The sequence below is a fragment of the Otolemur garnettii genome, unplaced genomic scaffold (genome assembly GCF_000181295.1).
Source record: "Otolemur garnettii isolate 467f Iridium unplaced genomic scaffold, OtoGar3 scaffold00101, whole genome shotgun sequence".
NCBI classification, from domain to species: Eukaryota; Metazoa; Chordata; class Mammalia; order Primates; family Galagidae; genus Otolemur; species Otolemur garnettii.
This window is the reverse complement of record NW_003852496.1, coordinates 1,600,676-1,615,322: the sequence shown is the minus strand read 5'-3', so window position 1 is coordinate 1,615,322 and position 14,647 is coordinate 1,600,676. Positions and strand designations below refer to the sequence as shown.

The 14,647-nt window shown below is 52.0% G+C and overlaps 1 protein-coding gene across 2 annotated transcripts in view; it reads right to left on the bottom strand.

Annotated features, from left to right (window-relative positions):
* The window catches only part of MCM2 (minichromosome maintenance complex component 2), a 26,111-nt gene extending 11,670 nt beyond the window's left edge, over positions 1 to 14,441 (bottom strand). For both annotated transcript variants that reach the window (XM_023516953.1, XM_012809239.2), the window contains exons 1-8: positions 14,321 to 14,441; positions 13,201 to 13,430; positions 8,744 to 8,919; positions 8,384 to 8,644; positions 7,534 to 7,753; positions 7,066 to 7,273; positions 5,195 to 5,329; positions 4,663 to 4,854 (exon numbers count right to left, since the gene is read on the bottom strand). In XM_023516953.1, the coding sequence (XP_023372721.1) occupies positions 4,663 to 4,854; positions 5,195 to 5,329; positions 7,066 to 7,273; positions 7,534 to 7,753; positions 8,384 to 8,644; positions 8,744 to 8,919; positions 13,201 to 13,430; positions 14,321 to 14,326 (1,428 nt within the window). In that variant the 5' untranslated portion in view covers positions 14,327 to 14,441. The remainder of the gene's footprint in view (positions 1 to 4,662; positions 4,855 to 5,194; positions 5,330 to 7,065; positions 7,274 to 7,533; positions 7,754 to 8,383; positions 8,645 to 8,743; positions 8,920 to 13,200; positions 13,431 to 14,320) is intronic.
* Positions 14,442 to 14,647: the final 206 nt, after the last annotated feature.

The following is a 14,647-nucleotide window of genomic DNA, read 5'->3' as shown; positions in this document are numbered from 1 at the left end:
AAAAAAAAAAAAAAAAAAGACATGAAGAAGAGGCCTAAAAACCAAATGACTTGAGACCAGTCACAGGGGAGGCTGTGGAGAGGGCGAGATAGCCAGAGAAACGTGAATGCAGAACGAATACTGAGCGTGAGGACGGGGAGTGACCTCGTAAGGTGTGACGACAGCACGACTTAGGTTACACTACAAACAGCCTTTCCTTTCCAGCCGCACACGGATGTAGGCACAGATAAAATGGTACAATCAGAACACGCCTGACACACGCTGAGGGCAGGGGGTGGAGGATGGGGTGAGGCTGTGACTGACAGCAGTGGGAGCTGCGAAGGACAGCGTGGAGCTTGGACGTGTCCCCCCAAAAGTGTGCTGGAAACAGCTCCCAGTGTATTAAGAGCTGATGAAGCCAAAAGGGCTCTGGGCTAGTCACCTCTGAATACTGGAGGGTTAACGCCATCACGGCAGGAGCAGTCCCCCTTCCGCTATCTCACCTTTCCACCATGTGAGGACACAGCAATGAAGCCCCTCAACTTTGGACTTCCTAGCCTCCAGAATCATGAGCCAATACATTTCTGCTCATTATAAATTACCCAGTCTGTGGTGTTCTGTCCAGTGCAGGAAAAGGACCAAGACAGACTAAAGGACTAGGCAGGGGCTCCTTACAACATTCCATACGCATGTGTGAAATTTTCTGTAACTGAGGTTTTAAAATGTGAGCCAGGCCTCATGCTAGGTAGAATAACCTGTGGAACTCAACTCACTACGATCAAAGAAACTCATGAAACATGGTAACAACAAAGGAAGGTGGCCTAACACAGCCACTAGAGCACAGACTCAGAAGCCAAGCCAAAAGGCTCTGCCGCTTGCTATGTGACCATGGGCAAATTATTTAGCCCTCTGTGCCTCAGTTTATTCATCAATAAAATGGGGACAGATGAAATCTACATTCAAGGATTGCTGTTACCTGTAAATTACATAGGCAGTGCTAAATGGATAAGCCTTTGGTAGGTACGACGCTGCCTTACACCTTTACCTTGTGGGGAATGCTGGCAGACAGGCCGTCATTGTTCCTGCACCTCCTGAAAGCTGTGCCAAGACACTGGTCCCTGACTCCTCTTTACTCAGCCTATTTCTCGTGTTGTTTTTGTAATGAGCAACCTCGCAGTATGAGGGAACGTCTCCCTCCAGGACCAAAAGCAGCAGCCAGCTGCCCACGTGCCATGCAGGGCAGATCCCCTACACACTGTCCCTCTCCTGTAAAGCAGCCACTGTGCCCAGGGGGGCCTCTCTGTGGAACTGGAGGGTGAGGGGAGTGAACACGCCCACCTGCAGGCTGTGCCCTGTTACTCTGGGACGGTGACAGGCTAACAGAATGGCTGCAAAGTGAGGTAGAACCAAATCCCAGACCCTCTAGGGAATAGCACTTTCTATGAATTAGTCATTTAGTCTGAGAATAACCCTGCTTTCCCTTCATTCTACAAAGGAAGAAACCAAGGCTCAGGTCAAAGCATATCCCTCTAGATGACAGAGGCAAGTCCTGATCCTTCATATGAACTTGAAGCTCACGCCCCTAAAAGCTCCCAGCACACTATTTCCCATGACCTTAGTGTCTCTGCCCAGAAGGCAGGGAGAAAGCTCCCTCTCGCGGGGTACCATGAGCATGAGAAGTAATGTTCAGGAAATATCTAAAGTGCCAGGTTCAAAAGCCGTTTTCATTCTACTTATTGGTTATTTGTCCTTTCCATATGCACTGTCACTTAATTGCTGTAAGTGTGACTGGGAAAAAGAACAGCAATTTAAAAAATTAGATCACAAGGTAAATAATACATGTACTGTCATGGTAAAAAATACATGTCTTTTATCCAGTTTGTGTATGAACAGTTTAACTTTTGTAATAACCTGTAGTAGTAACAGCTGGCTACTGAGCACCTGCCAACCCAAGCACTTCACGCACTGATCTATTCAATCTTCATGAGAACTCCACACGTGGGCACTCTCATCCTTTCACTCTCGAAGATGAGGACGCACTAAGGACCGAACCAAAATTCAGACTTCAGGAGTCTGGCCCAGAGTGGGCGCCTTTCCTGCTGATCCTTCAAAAGCTTAAGTGTCAGGCGCGACATTCACCTCTTTAATACTTCACAGCCTCGGTGTCCAGGCCCCACCTAGTCAAATGCCCACAAAAGGCAGGCCGAGCCGTGAAACTCAGTCCACCAGGCTGGAGAAAATACAGGGGTGGGAGACGGGGTGAAATGGAGGTGCAGGCCCCGCCCGGAGGGCAGGTGCCTCAGGCGGTGCCACCAGAGAGCAGCAGAGACCCAGCACCCACAGGTCTGGAATTTTTAAAAATCCAAGGACTCAGATTTTTATGTTACATCTCCTGATCCCTATGGGATGATAACCAATTTGAAAATAAAAACAAACCAAAAAGAAAAGTCAGCTGGAGGAGCCTGTAAGGCTTTCTGGCAAAGGAGAAGCCTGAAGCCAGCTGGGGTCACGTGGGGGGAAGGTGCCAAGGCAGGAGCTAGCAGGGGACGAGCACAGGAGGGGCCCAGCTTGCCTACATTGGGGAGCACAGGGTTCTGGGAGCAGGTCAGTCACAGGAGACACGTGGGGACTGCCTGTTCAGACACCAGGACGGAGCCCAGGTGGGCATGTGGCCACTACACCATCACCTCCAGGTTTCCCAGTCACCGCAGAGAATGGAGTGGGAGAGGGTGGCTCTGAGTCACAGCAGGGCAAGGAGGTGCTGGCAGAATGCTCCAGATGCATGCCTCTCCTTCAGGATGGCAGGCACAGAATACAGGGAGGCCAGCCGCGTGTGGACCCCAAGATGACAGCAGCAAGAAGCCCACCAACCCTGAAGGGACCGCTCACACACTCGGAGGAGATTCTGCAAAAGTGCCCCTCACAGCAGCGCCCATGCTCCCGTGAAGGTGGTGAGGGAAGAGTGGGAAGCAGTCACTAGTCCGACCTTTCTTTTCCTGGATACCTCATTTCTTAACACATAAAACTACTATGAAAAGATCCCGTTTCTTTCTTTTCTTTATTATTGGGAACTCTGATAAAAAGAGCTCCACAAAGGCAAGGAGCACATCTGACTTATCCACCACTGCATCCCCAGAAGGTTTGCAAGGTAGGATGTGCATTGGCTGAACTGAAGCTCTTGTCCTCCTAGAGAAACACGCGACTCCCCCAGATCTTGGCAGACTGGGGAAGCCAGCCCAGAGCTGGGGATGAACTGGCACCAGTACCACCCTCTGGAATGCATTTCTAGAGCTTTCCCAAACAATGACAACATACAAATAAAACAGACGCTGCACCTCTGTGGTCACCCAGCTACCATACGCTCATCTTCCCAGTCACCCTCTGACAAAGATCTGGTGGTTTGGGGGGTGAGGAGTGGAATGACAGGAACAAACATACTCAAAACTACTTTTCTGGTGCAAGAAGAGGCAGGAACTGAGAGGACTCCAGAGTGCTAAACCAGTCTTTGTCGGGGCTGCAAACGTCAGACGCTTCACTCATCCTACTGAGTTACTACGTCTGATCACTCAGCAGCTTCTCATCATGGACTCAAAGCCACTCGAGGGATGTGAGACACAAACTACTGTCTACTTAGAGATGTCGAAAGGAGCCAAATAGACTATGCACGTAGTCTAGAGAGTATTAAATGGCAAGTGGGCACAAGCACAGGGGAAGGTCAAGGGGCATGAAGGATGATCACGGCTGTATGTGGAGAGGCTCTGACAGAGCTGGATGGACACACAGCTGTTGTGCCTGCAGCCTGGACGCAGCTGCCCTCAGCATTCCATCCTCCACGCACTCAGGTAATGAGGGCCTCCTCTGGCCTGGCTCTGGGGACAGAGGTGACACACCAGCCAGGACTCCTATCCCTGCCAGTTTGCGCCTCCCAGAAGGACCCAGTTCCCTGAACAAGCCAGTGGGAATGTAAAGTGTTTCTTAGGGGGTCCAATCCACAGCAGAGTGCAGGCAACAAGAAAGCTCAGCTACTCTGCATTAAAACCCAACAGGAAACTGAGCTGAGAGAGGAAAGGGGACAGAGAAAGGAGGGGAGGGGACAACGTGAGCCTGAGAACACAGCAACCTGCGGGCAGGAAGGCGGCAGAGACTTTAGTGAGTAGAACTTAACACTCCAGTGAAGCGGCCTGTGTTTCTACAACATAAATCCCCCTTGTAAAAGTGTCTACATTAAAAAGAAAACCCACATTGGGCCATCTTCTTTCTGGAGAAATCACTATTGCCCGCAGAAGGACATCAAGGGACCCTCATGAGACACAAGTTTCCCATACTCTGCCTCCATTGCATTTCTAGTCAGAGTTTGACATACTTGTGGAAGGAGAAGGAACTCTGCTCTCACCCCCACATGAGCCTCTGCTCTGTCTCACAGGCTCAGAGAGGCCGCCCAAGTTATCACACTACCTGATGGCCAGAGCCAGAGCCAGAGCCGTGCTCATCCCCTGGAGCACAGGCCTCTGAGCTAGACAAGTGTACTGAGCTCCAGGTTGGAATTAAAAGGATAGAAAAGGCACACAGTTTCCAGGACCAGGGGTGGCCTGGAGAACAAGCCAAGTTTGGGGCAGCAACTCTCAGGTGCCCCCTAGTCCCCCTTCCAGGACCCCGGAGCCCCCAAACCCTCCTTCCACCTGCCTTCTCTCCGATCTGCTGATCTTTGGACAGGCTGGTAATCATCTTCACATCTTCGTCCGTCAGTTCCCCTACGGCAACCTTGTTGTCCTTCTTGGCCACGTGGTTGGCCAGGATGACAGTGGCAAAGACTGGGAAGCCATTGGCCGTGTTGAGGGAGCCGTCATAGTTGTTGTGGTAGATGCCCGTCAGCTCCTGGGAAAGGGAGAGGTCCAGTGCTCAGAGCCTCACCGGGGGGCCCCATGTGGAGCTGGCCTCCCCTCTGGGCTGCCTTCCTCCAACTTCTCCTGTTCAGCATTTTCCATACTATGGACACCAGATGAGCAACTCGGCAAAACCAAAGGAAAACTACTTCTAAACCCACCATTCTGAGGAGCCAATCCCTTAGTAAGAGGAAAAGCTCTTTGCCCCAGAGATTCAAGAACAGACCTCAGCCTGAGCACCCCACTCCCATGACCCCCTGCAGCCGGGCCCACACTGCCTGTGCCCATTCCTTCTGCAGCATGGCTCCCACCTGGTCACCCTGGCCACCTACTATCTCATCTCCTGGCTTGCAACTGTCCACCAGATCAGCGAGGAGAATGGCGTCCTTGGAACGGGGCAACCGGCCGGCCGCCACTTTGCCTGGACTCTCCTGGATTCGGATGCGCTGGTAGTTCTGATAGATGGTCTGGTAGGACAAACAGAAGGTCACAGGGGCCTGAGAGGCAAAGATTCTACACTCCTCAAGGCAATGACTTTCTGGGTCACCTGGCTTTGACAGTGGCCCCACGTGGAAGAACAGGCAGTATCACTACTTCCTCCTGACCAGGAAACAGATGAAAGGGAACAAGCCTGTGGCGACCTGGTGGATGGCTCCACTCCCACCGCCATCCCTCTGGACACCTCCTGACTGCTGAACTCAAGCACTCACTATGTGCCACTCAGTGAGCTGCTGTAAGAATGGTGGAACCAGGCTTCCTGAGTGTAAGTTCTGGCTCAGTCTGAGTTGTGTGATCTTGCGCAAGTCACTGCTCTCACTATGCGTCCTCCGCTCCACAGGTGCGGAGGCCAATACTGTGAGAACTAACAGGCCACACGTGCAAGGCCCTAGACCACTGCCAGACAAACCACACATTACAGCAGCAGCCTTCACCCAGGCTACATGTATAATGCCCTAGACCACTGCCAGACAAACCACACATTACAGCAGCAGCCTTTACCCAGGCTACATGTATAAGGCCCTAGACCACTGCCAGACAAACGGCACGTTACAGCCGCAGCCTTCACCCAGGTTGCAGCAGTTGGCCTCGTACCATTCGGTGTCTATTATTTCCCTTATTGTCTAGAAAAGACACAGCACAGCTGTTAAAAGCACACACTCTGCATCAAAATGCCTTCTGACTCTTTGGGCCACTTCCTGGCTGGGTGACCTCAGTCAGTCACTTCTCTAAACACCTGTTTCCTCACCAGCAAAATGGGGTCAAGACCAGACAACACGCTATCTACCACCAGGCACCTGGTAAGCAACCCAAGAGCACAGCCCGAAACTATCTCACATGAGATACTCACGGGGGGGGGGTGGGGGGGAAGACAGGGGCCAGCACATGAAATGGGGGCCTGCGGAACACTGAGGGAGGCCAGACTGAACAGGACAAGATGCCGGGCAGACTCCATTCAGTGCAGCCCAGCCCTGCAGCCGCCCCCCCGAAGCAAGGCGGACATGGACTTTCACATCACCCTGTCCTCTGGCTGTGGGCTGCCATGGGCAGAACCTCCTGAGCCTCTCTGGCAAGGTCCCAGTTGGGACAGTTTGCAGCCAACGCCCACAGTAGCAGGGCAGTATAGGGACGGAATGTCCCCAGTTTATAGATGAGGACCCTCAAGTACTCAAGTGAATGGCACACATGCTGTGCCCAAGGCCTAACAACCCAGAGCGTTAAGGCAGGGTCTCCTGAATATGGCACAGCAGTTGTATCCTAAGGTGGTTATAATCCAGGGGCCCTCCAGGGAAGGCCCCCAGGAGTCAAGCAGGTGCCCTAAGCAGGCTGCAAGGCAGATGGGATTGCAGATGAGGCCCCACGAGAGGGACAGCGCTGGGAGACTGGACAGCATGTGACCTAAAGCTGTGGCCAGGCAAGAAGCAGGCCCAGATTGCCAGATTGCATGTTTCAGGAGAAGCCACAAACTTGGATGCTTTAAACAAAAACTCCTGACTTTTAAACACTGGCTCAAATTCTTGAAAACACCATGTGGGCCAAACTACCTCTAACAGCCAGACAGATCTAGTCACCCCAGGTATATGTGGCCAACAGACAAGTCCATCCTGCTGCCTGTGGCTGATGGCGCTGGGGCAGGTCCGGCCCTGCACATTGGGCAGGCCTGAGACCATGGGGACAGTTGGCAGCAGGACCCGCACCCACTCACCTCCTCCATGTTGACTTCAAAGGGGCCAGAGGACTGGCACTCAGGACACGAGCCTGGCTTCACTTCCTGGTTCTGGGACTGGCAGAAAGGTCCCAGGACAAAGCTGCACTTGTTACAGTTGTACTTGACCATGCTGAGCTGGGGAAGGACACCCGTGCAGCTGGTCACCACCCCACTGGTGCGGATCAGCTGGTTGAGGTGCAGCTGCCTGCAGAGACGTAGGGCACATCAGAGGTTTGGAGCGGGATGCTGTGGCCACACCTTCCAGGGGTATTCTCTGGAGAACCAGGCCTCACCCCTGCTCCAAGTCCACCTGTCACACTCCTATGCGACCAGGACTCACCTGGGATGGGGGCTCGTCCAGGCCACACCCTGCCCCACCTACACAGGTACCATGATCTGGAGTAACAACTGAACCACAAGGCATGGAGGACGCAAACTTACTGTTCCCCACTGGCCCCAGCTCACCTGAGCGAGCGCAACTCCTCCACGAGAGGCAGGTGGGAGATACGGACATGAATGTGCCCAGCAATGCGGTCATACTTGGGGTACATGGCCAGCACGACCTCCATGGCGGCCTCATCGAAGATCTGCAGAAGTTCTGCAGGTGCCTCTGGCAGAAAATAGGCCAGAACGTGCTCCCTGGCTGCCAGGTCCTCATAGTTCACAACCAGGCTCTCCCTGTTCTCTAAAGGGACATGGTGGGAAGAGAGACTGAGTATAGGGTCCAGGCTGGGCCAAAGGTGGTGACCTCCATCTCACAGTGAAGTGCCCTGCAAGGACAATGCCTATGCCCCAATCTTTGACTTCGCTTCAGAAAGCTCAGTTTTCTAAATCTACCAGCTGTGACCAAGGTGAGTGACACGTCCGGACCTCAACGCCCACTCTGTAAAACATACGTCATGCCACCTACAAAGTTGCGGGGGTGGTGGTGAATGAAATGCCAGCGGGGGTCCCCACAGGGCCACAAACTCAAACCCCCAGAAGAGCCCCAAAGGAAACCTGTGAATAAACTGTGTCAGACAAAAATGCACTGCTCCTTTTGGATCAAAGCAGCGACCCAGATTTTTACATAAAATCTGCCCACTTTGAAGCATGTGAAAAGACACCTGGGTATCCCAGATGTGGTCCTGGCACAGCGGTGGGACAGCCCGGCTACAGACACACACACAGCACTTTTTGTGTTGGGCCAGCTCCCCTGAACTGTGGTCCCCATGTACTCTGTGCGCCCCATGCGAAAAGGCCAACACAGACTCCCCTGTGTGAGTACTGGGCCAGGCAGCGTGGGGAGTGAGGGGCAGGGACAGGGCCGCCACACCTTTGCACATGTCACTGATGCGCTCCTTGAAGACATTGTGGCCGTGGCTATCCACGTGGGTGCGCAGGAAGTTCTTGAAGCGGTGGTGGATCTCCAGCCGGGGCCCGGCCATGCTCACCCACTCACGCACGGAGTGGCCCTTGAGGTCCTCCAGGTTCTCGATGCTTTCAATCATCTCCTCGTCCTCCTCCCCCTCCTCGGTGGCCCGCTCCACCTGGCGACGCTTGCGGGCAGGGCGCTCCTCCTCATCCTCGTCGCTGTCTGGGGGCGAGGGACAGCCGCTGGTGAAGCCCCATTCAGCATGTCCCACCCCCTCCCCAGGCTCTGGGACATGAGACTGGCTGCAGAGACCTGACTTACCATACAGGAGTCCACGGCGCATGCGGCCCAGGCCCCGGCCAGCCTCCCGGTCACGCTGCCTCATGACCCGCTCAGCTGCCTCCCTCTGACTGGCTGTCAGCTCCTCCACATCCTCATCGTCCAGTGCCAGACCCTCGGCCTCATAGGTGTCCAGCTCTGGGATGGCACGGTAGTCCCTGCGAGCCCCCAAAATGGACATGGTTACTACTGTGAAAACAGTGATCCCCATTCCAGAGCTTGGTCTACTCCATGAAGCTCAGGAGCCCCCGTCTGGGCAGGCCTGGGGCCTTCAGGTCAGAAACAGAAGTTTCAAGAAGGGTCTCCAGTGGGTAAACTTGGTCTGTCCATACAAAGGAACACAATTCTGCAATAAAAAGGAAGGAAATTCTGACACACGCTACAACCCTGATGAACTTCTTAGACGCAATTTCAGTGTTTCAAAAAGAAAAGACTTCTGTCAATGGTAGTGGTGACAGTGGCATAAAAATGTGAATATACTTAACAAACTCAACTATTAACTTAAAAGTGGTTAAGGTGGTAACTTTTGGCTGGGTACAGTTGCTCACACCTGTAATCCTAGCATGCTGGGAGCCTGAGACAGGAGGATCTCTTGAGCTCCCGAGTTTGAGACCTGTCTGAGCAAAAATAAAACCTGGTCTCTACTAAAAATAGGAAAAAAAAAAAAAAACCCTAGCTGAGTGTTGTGGTGGGTGCCTATAGTCCCAGCTACTCAGGAGGCTGAGGCAGGAGGATCATTTGAACCCAGGAGTTTGAAATTGCTGTGAGCTATGATGCCAGAGCACTCTACCAGGGCAACACGGTGAAGACTGTCTTAAAAAAAAAAAAAAGATGGTAAATTTTATGTTATGTGAATTTTACTACAATTAAAAAGGGGTGGTGAGGAAGGTCTCCAGACAGCTTCTGAACACTCAATGAATTCAAAGACCCACAAAAGCTTCAGGCCATAAAGGTTCCAGAGAGCTGACCCCAACTCCCCTCAGAGCCAGAACTCTCCCCGCACCTTCTCCATCTCCCACTGTGCCACCTTCAAACACTCTGATGCTCCAGGAAGGGCTTCTTTTCTTTGAGATAGAGTCTCACTATGTCCCCCCTTGGTAGAGTGCCATGACGTCACAGCTCACAGCAACCTCAAACTCTTAAGCTTAAGCGATTCTCTTGCCTCAGCCTCCCAAGACCTGAAACTACAGGCGCCCACCACAACGCCCGGCTATTTTTTGTTGCAGCTGTCACTGTTGTTTAGCCAGCCGGGGCTGGGTTTGAACCCACCACTCTTGGTATATGTGGCTGGTGCTGTAACCACTGTGCTCTGGGCGCCAAGCCCAGGAAGGGCTTCTATGCACAGTGAGCCAGGCCAGACCCTCTTCAAAGGCTACACACTGTCTCCACCTCAGCAAATATTCACTTACCACAGATTGTCTTTCAGATTATTTGAAGGGAAACAACACCTCAATAGAGCAGCCACTGAAAACAAAGTACTAAGCTTTCCTCCCTGCAATGCCAGGACACAGACATCACCATTCCATCCGAAAGATGAGGAAACAGGTATCCGAGGAAGCAAAGTGATTTTCGGCAATGGCCACTCAGCAGAGATGGGTTTCAAAACGCAGACTGTGGATTATGGGCTCTTTCCCTGATACTACACTGGCTCCCCAAGACGATCATCTTTTAAATTTTTTTTTCAGGGTAAGCTATGATTAGAGAAATTGCTACTATTCTGCGGGCTAGACACTATCAAATGACATTCTCAGAACAAATACTTTCACACTGCTGATGGTAGAAGCAGAGCCCAGAGCCAGACACACATGGGGGCCAAGCCCATTCAGAACTCTTCTGCGTTCTCAGGGAAAGGTGTCTGACTCTTTAAAGATCTCAAGTCACACAATGACATAAGCAAAATTCTAAATGGTCCATACCAAAAAATAAATAAATAAAATAAACTGGTTTTCATGAAACTTCAAAACTTTTGTACCTCACAGGACAACATTAAAAAATGAAAAGATAAGGCACAGATCCAGGAGGAAATATTTGCAAATTATGTATTAGGGGCTCGGTGCCTGTGGCTCAAGTGGCTAAGGCGTCAGCCACATACACTTAAGGTGGCGGGTTCGAATCCAGCCTGGTCCCACCAAACAACAATGACGGCTGCAACCAAAAAATAGCCGGGCGTTGTGGCAGGCGCCTGTGGTCCCAGCTACTTGGGAGGCGGAGGCAGGAGACTCGTTGAGCCCAGGAGTTGGAGGTTGCTGTGAGCTGTGATGCCACGGCACTCTACCCAGGGGGACAGCTTGAGGGTCTGTCTCAAAAAAAAAAAAAAATTATGTATTAGGTAGAGGACTTCTACCTGGCATAAGGAAAAAAAAAAAAAAAAAACCGCTTATAACACAATAATAAAAAATCAAATAACCCAACTGAAAGTGGGCAAAGGACCTGAACACCTTTCTCCAGAAAAGATACACAAATGGCCAATAAACACACGAAAAGATGCTCAACATCAACCCCAGCAGGAAGGAGGATCGAAGCCACGGTGAGACACCACTGTGCCCTGAGGGGTCAGACAGACAGACAGTGTCAGAGAGAAGTGGAGAGACTGGAAGCTTCCCCACTGCTGGTGGAAATGAAAAATGGTAGGGCTGCTCTGGAGAACAGTCTGGCATTTCCTCAAAGATTAAACACATCATTAAACAACAATCTCATTCCTACTCACATAAAAACGTGCACATAAATGTTAATAACAACAGTATTCATAAAAGCCAAAAAGCACAAAGAACCCAAATGTCCATATACCGATACACACATAAATAAGATTCTACTCTATCTCCCTACGACAGAATATTATTCAGCCACAAAAAAGAATGGCAAGCTGATACACAGTACAAGGACAAACCTTTAAACCACACTGAGTAAAAGGAGCCTGTGACAGAGGAGTATAAGTTTTGGGATTCCATTTTTATGAAAAGACAGAACTAGGAAATCTAGATGCAAGTGCATTACTGGCTGCCTACAAGTGGAGGTGACAACTGGGATTAACTGTGAAAAGCAGGTGTACGGCTTGGTGCCCACAGCTCAGTGGGCAGAGTGCCATCCACATACATACACCGAGGCTGGAGGGTTTGAGCCCAGCCTGGGCCCAAACAACAATGACAACTGCAACAAAAAATACCTGGGATTCGTGGTGGGTACCTATAGTCCCAACTACTTGGGAGGCTGAGGCAAGAGAATCGCTTAAGCCCAAGAGTTGGAGGTTGCTGTGAGGTGTGACACCACAGCACTCTACCCAGGGTGACAAAGTGAGACTGTCTAAAAAAAAAAAAAAAAGGCAAGAGGAATCTCAGCAGGAGGATGGAAATATTCTAACACTGGATTGTGACAAAAGTTGTACAATTTAGGGAATTCACACTGAATTATATTCTCACAGGGGTAAATGTTATAATACATCAATTACAGCTCAAAAAGTTATTTTTTTAAAAACCACTAAAACAAAATCTAACGGGGCCCAGATGGCCCTCAGATACCTCTGTCCAGAGGTCCTCTGCCAAGGGCCTCTCACTCTCTGAAAGGAAAGAGAAACAGAGACGGTGGCGGGGAAGGGGTGTCCTGCCTGAGTAATAGGGCAGAGTGGGGAAGCCGTCCAGGCTAACCTCAGGACCAGGGCAGATTGAGCCAAAGGCTCCTCATTGCTTCCACAGTCTGCCAGGTACTGCACACGTAGTCTCATGGGGGCAGTGCTTGCAGCAATGGCCCTCTGATGGCTCACGTCCCATGGACGGTGAGCTGGCCTGTACAATACTGTCACACGTGCTTAGTTGGGGAGGGCACAAAGGAGAATCCCCATGAGGCCCCTGGGCACTCACACAATTCTGCCACTAGAGTTATCTACTAAATCCCAGCTGTAGATAAATGCAGGGTAAGGCAGGAGCAGAACCTTGCTCATGTGCTGAGCTAACTCTACTCTGCCCTAGATTAAGCCTTCTAACCTTTCATTCATATTCATTAATAAGAACACAGGGCCTGGTACAGATTAGCTGCTGTGTTTGCTGACTGAATCCCAATCTTAGTTAATGAGATCACCTCCCCCCACACACTGTTTCTTTAAAAACCTGCAGAGAAACACTCATCTTCCATCTTCCTGCCTTTCTGAGTAGCACCTCTTGCTGAGGTCCTTCTGATTAGAGACCCCTATATCCTCTGGGATGCATATCTCATGAGCAGGGGCTTACCCAAGTCTTAGGGTCTGGCCTTTCCAAGTTAGATACAGCATTAAATGGGCCTACGTGGTGGCTCTATGAACCTGTCTCCCCTCAGATCCTGGACTAAGCTGTGCTGAAATGCAAGAATGACATCAGATTCACCTCCTCCCCAGCACCTCTGGGTCACCAGACATACAAGGGATTATTTGCAAAACTATCTGTTGGGCCCAGGCCCTTGAATGAAAATACCTCTCCATGCCATCTCCAATAAGCTCTTCTCCATCCTCTTCTTCCTCCAGGGGCCCCTCTGTGCCTAGCAGCCCCTCAGACTCATCCTCAAAGGGAGGAAGGTCACGGCCAGGACTGGAGGTCAGGGCATCAGTGCGCCGAGAACTTCGGCCAGGGCTGGAGGTGAGAGGATCATTGCTTCGCCGACGCCTGGCCGGGCTAGACGCCATGGTGAAGGACTCAGATGATTCCTGCAAGAGAAGCTGCCACTGTCAAACACTTAAAAAGGGGCTGAGGACTGCCCTAGCTTCCTTTTATAAGGTGGGCTTTCCTCTTCTCCTGTCTCCCTCTCCATCAGAGACTCCATCCTTCCAGCCTGAAGATCTTTGCAATTGCTGTTCCCACGGCCTGGAATGCTCTAGGCTGAGCTCTCTGAGCCAATGGCTTCGCAACACAGGGGAGGCAGCTCAAACATCATTTGCTCAAATACTCCAGGTCACTCACATCACCTTGAGTTTTCGTTATGAAAAAAATCAATGAGGCTAAGTCATTTGCTTATTTACCTGTTTATCTCCCCCCTCCCTTACGCGTGCATTTCACCCATGTGAGCATAATGTGCTACGTATCTCAGGAGATGAGTTAAAGAGCCACCAAAACCCATTAACAGGTCTGGAACTCAAGGACTGGGGAAGGGAATAGACAATGAACAAGACAAAGGCACAAGAAAATACTACGTAAGAAGCGTAGGGAAGTGCAGGCCGGTCTGTCTTGGGTGCCCCGGTGCCAGGCACACGGGCGGCGCCCACCCAGCACGTACCATAATAACGACAGGGGCCTAGCGGGCCAACCGAGGGAACCTCAGCGCTCCTCGGCAGGTGGCGGGGAGGGAAGTCGCCAGGAGGACTCGACCGAGCGGGTCCCGCTGGCCTTGTAAGCCCCTCAGAGGAGCGTAGGAGAGACATCAGCTGCACACACCAAAGCCCAGGGGCCCAACCTCACCCGCCGGAGCAGAGCGAGGGAGAGAACTAGGGGCGCGCAGCCTCCGTCCCCCCGTCGCCAGAGCTCGCACCACCCCGCGGGCCCCTGCTGCTGCGGCGGTGCAGGCTCCGGAGACCCCAGCGCCCCGCACCCACGCGCTCACCGCCATCACAGCGTTGCGCTCCTCTCCGCCACGCCAGCAGCAACCAGGTTTCGCGCGAAAAGCAGCTCACGTGACCTGCCGAAGCCCGGGAAGCTCCTGAAGAAACGCGACGTCATGACGTGTATTTGTGCCGAGAGGAGACGTAGCGGCAGGCCAAAGAACCAGGCCCCGCCCACGGCAACAAGAGGCCCGCCCACTGGCCCGAGGGTAACCTAGCGCTCTGCGCATGCGCACACCACCTGCTGTGCCGAATTGGAACCCTGGACGCGCCTGCTAGCAGTATGACCTTCATCACATCATAGACGAGGCACCTGAGGCCTTCTCACT